Source organism: Haplochromis burtoni, unplaced genomic scaffold (genome assembly GCF_018398535.1).
Source record: "Haplochromis burtoni strain Fernald_Lab_line unplaced genomic scaffold, NCSU_Asbu1 Contig_275, whole genome shotgun sequence".
In the NCBI taxonomy this organism is placed as follows: Eukaryota; Metazoa; Chordata; class Actinopteri; order Cichliformes; family Cichlidae; genus Haplochromis; species Haplochromis burtoni.
The window spans coordinates 94,755-97,033 of NW_024582636.1; the positions used below are offsets into that span (position 1 = coordinate 94,755).

The 2,279-nt window shown below is 40.7% G+C and overlaps 1 protein-coding gene across 1 annotated transcript in view; it reads right to left on the reverse strand.

The window, feature by feature from the left end:
- Nucleotides 1-2: 2 nt before the first annotated feature.
- The window catches only part of LOC121815696 (nebulin-like), a gene marked incomplete at its 3' end in the record, with an annotated part of 15,289 nt that continues 13,012 nt past the window's right edge, over nucleotides 3-2,279 (reverse strand). The window contains exons 27-31 of the mRNA XM_042227664.1: nucleotides 937-1,185; nucleotides 600-806; nucleotides 415-519; nucleotides 184-291; nucleotides 3-92 (exon numbers count right to left, since the gene is read on the reverse strand). Of these exons, the coding sequence (XP_042083598.1) occupies nucleotides 3-92; nucleotides 184-291; nucleotides 415-519; nucleotides 600-806; nucleotides 937-1,185 (759 nt within the window). The remainder of the gene's footprint in view (nucleotides 93-183; nucleotides 292-414; nucleotides 520-599; nucleotides 807-936; nucleotides 1,186-2,279) is intronic.

The following is a 2,279-nucleotide window of genomic DNA, read 5'->3' on the forward strand; positions in this document are numbered from 1 at the left end:
TCCATGTAGTGAACCAGCAGAGGATCGTCCTGGAGGCTGCGGAAGCCAACATGGTGGCCTCTCGCCTTCTCATAAGCCTTTTTGTACTGGACCTAAAGAAAAAAAAAAGAAAAAGTGATGTGTTGATTCTTTCTTTTTTACAGTTAAATTTAGTTAAATTTATTACATGCATTTATTACATACATTGCTGGCAATATGCCTGCCATGCTTGGCATGCAGGATGGGAATAGCATCAGGCTTCATGTCATATCCCTTGGCAATGTCTTCCACCCACTTGTGCCTGTAATGACTCTGCAAATAAACAGCAAAGTGTTACAACAACTTTTTGCACAACTATGCTCATATACACCTTGAACCTCAGGAAATTGCTATTGCTTCAACTTGCATATTCAGTTAAATAATTTGTGCTCTAACCTCGCTAATAGTCTGGGCATTAAACTTAGCCTGGAGAAACTCAGGGCAGTCAGATGGCAGATGGTAGGTGTGCATGAACTTCTCTCCAGAAGCTTTGTATGTAGTCTAGTCAGAAGAAAAAAACAACAGTGAATGTTTAAAAAATCTCTACATAAGTATCTTCTGTTAAGAAAAGGGATTCTTACGATGTCCATCTGTTTAGTGTTGGCCATAGCCAGAGTCATGTTCATGGCATCGGTCTTGCTTGTATATTTGAAATTACTGGGGTGCTGGCGGTAATTTCTTTCATCCAGTGCAGCTTTAGCGGTTTTGGCTTTTTCAACATCCAGAGAACCAATAGGGACCCATCCTATACCTTTAGAGTAGCTGTTGTAATCTGACTTGTAGACATTCTGTGGGTATTTAGAGAAAATCTAAATTAATCAAAGGTCATAATCAAATATATACATATATGTAATGCTATATATGTTGTTCCAGGATGAGACCAATATATAAAGATAATAAGATGAAAAGAATACACACGTCACTCTGAATCTCCATCATGTTGCGACACAGCCGCAGGTGCATGTTGTCAGGAAGAAGCAAGAAGCTGTGGGGGATCTTCTTGTATCCAGCCATTGTCTGAACAGCAGAAGCCTGCTTGGCATGAGCCACACTGAGCATGTCCACTGGGGTGTGATACTTCAGCTTGGCCTTGTGGTAGTCCTTCTTGTAGTTCTTGTCACTCTGCATCTTTGCCACTTGCATATAGTGAACCAGCAGAGGATCATCCTGGAGGCTGCGGAAGCCAACGTGGTGGCCCTTTTCTTTCTCATAGGCCAGCTTATACTTGTACTGTATTAAATAAAATGCAATATAAGTAATATTATTAAATGCATTAACATTTAAAAATTATTATGAAAAGCATAATTCCAGCTTACATTGCTGGCAATGTTTCTTGAAGTTTTGGCTGCTACGATGGGAATGGAATCCTCTTTCATGTGATGTCCTTTGAGCAGATCTTGGCGGTGAGAATAAGTGTAATAATTCTAAACAAAAAGATAATCAGCGATATTGTTACAAAAACATTCACAATTAAATTTCTTTGTATGTTTCATATGTGCTTAAATCAATCTGCAGCTAACCTGGCTGATGTTGGCAGCATTGTATCTGGCTTGCAGAAATTGGGGGGCATCAGGAGGGAGATTGTAAGTGTGCATGAACTTCTCTCCGCTGGCTTTGTACTCTTTCTGTGTAATTACAGTGAAGGCAAGAATTTATTTCTTCTCTGAAAAGGACTAAATTTTAGATATGTAGCATAAGTCATTATTTTGTTTTGTCCTTCTCACCACATTCATGATCTTAGCATTGGTCTTAGCCAGCTCCATGCTCATGGAGTCAGTAGCACTGGTGAACTTGATGGTTTGAGGGTGCTGTCTGTACTTTTTCTCATTCAGAGCTGCTGCTGCCGTTTTGGCTTTTTCAACCTCCAGAGAACCAATTGGAACCCAGCCAATACCCTTGACCGAGGTCTCATAATCCATCTTGTAGTTGTGCTGAGAAATAGAAAAAAACCCCAGAAAAACAAGAAACTATTGTCAGACCAAATACCATTTTTAGAGAGTCCATTGCCATTAAGTCACAAGCATTGTTAGTAACATACATCGCTGGAATTGTAGTTCATGGTGCGAGCAAGTTGCAGACCCATAGCATCAGGGAGAAGAAAGTATTTATGGTGGTGCTGCTTGTAGCCAATGTAGGTCTGCACTGCTGAAGCATGTTTAGCCTGAACCACACTGAGCATGTCCACTGGGGTGTGATACTTCAGCTTGGCCTTGTGGTAGTCCTTCTTGTAGTTCTTGTCACTCTGCATTCTGGCCACCTCC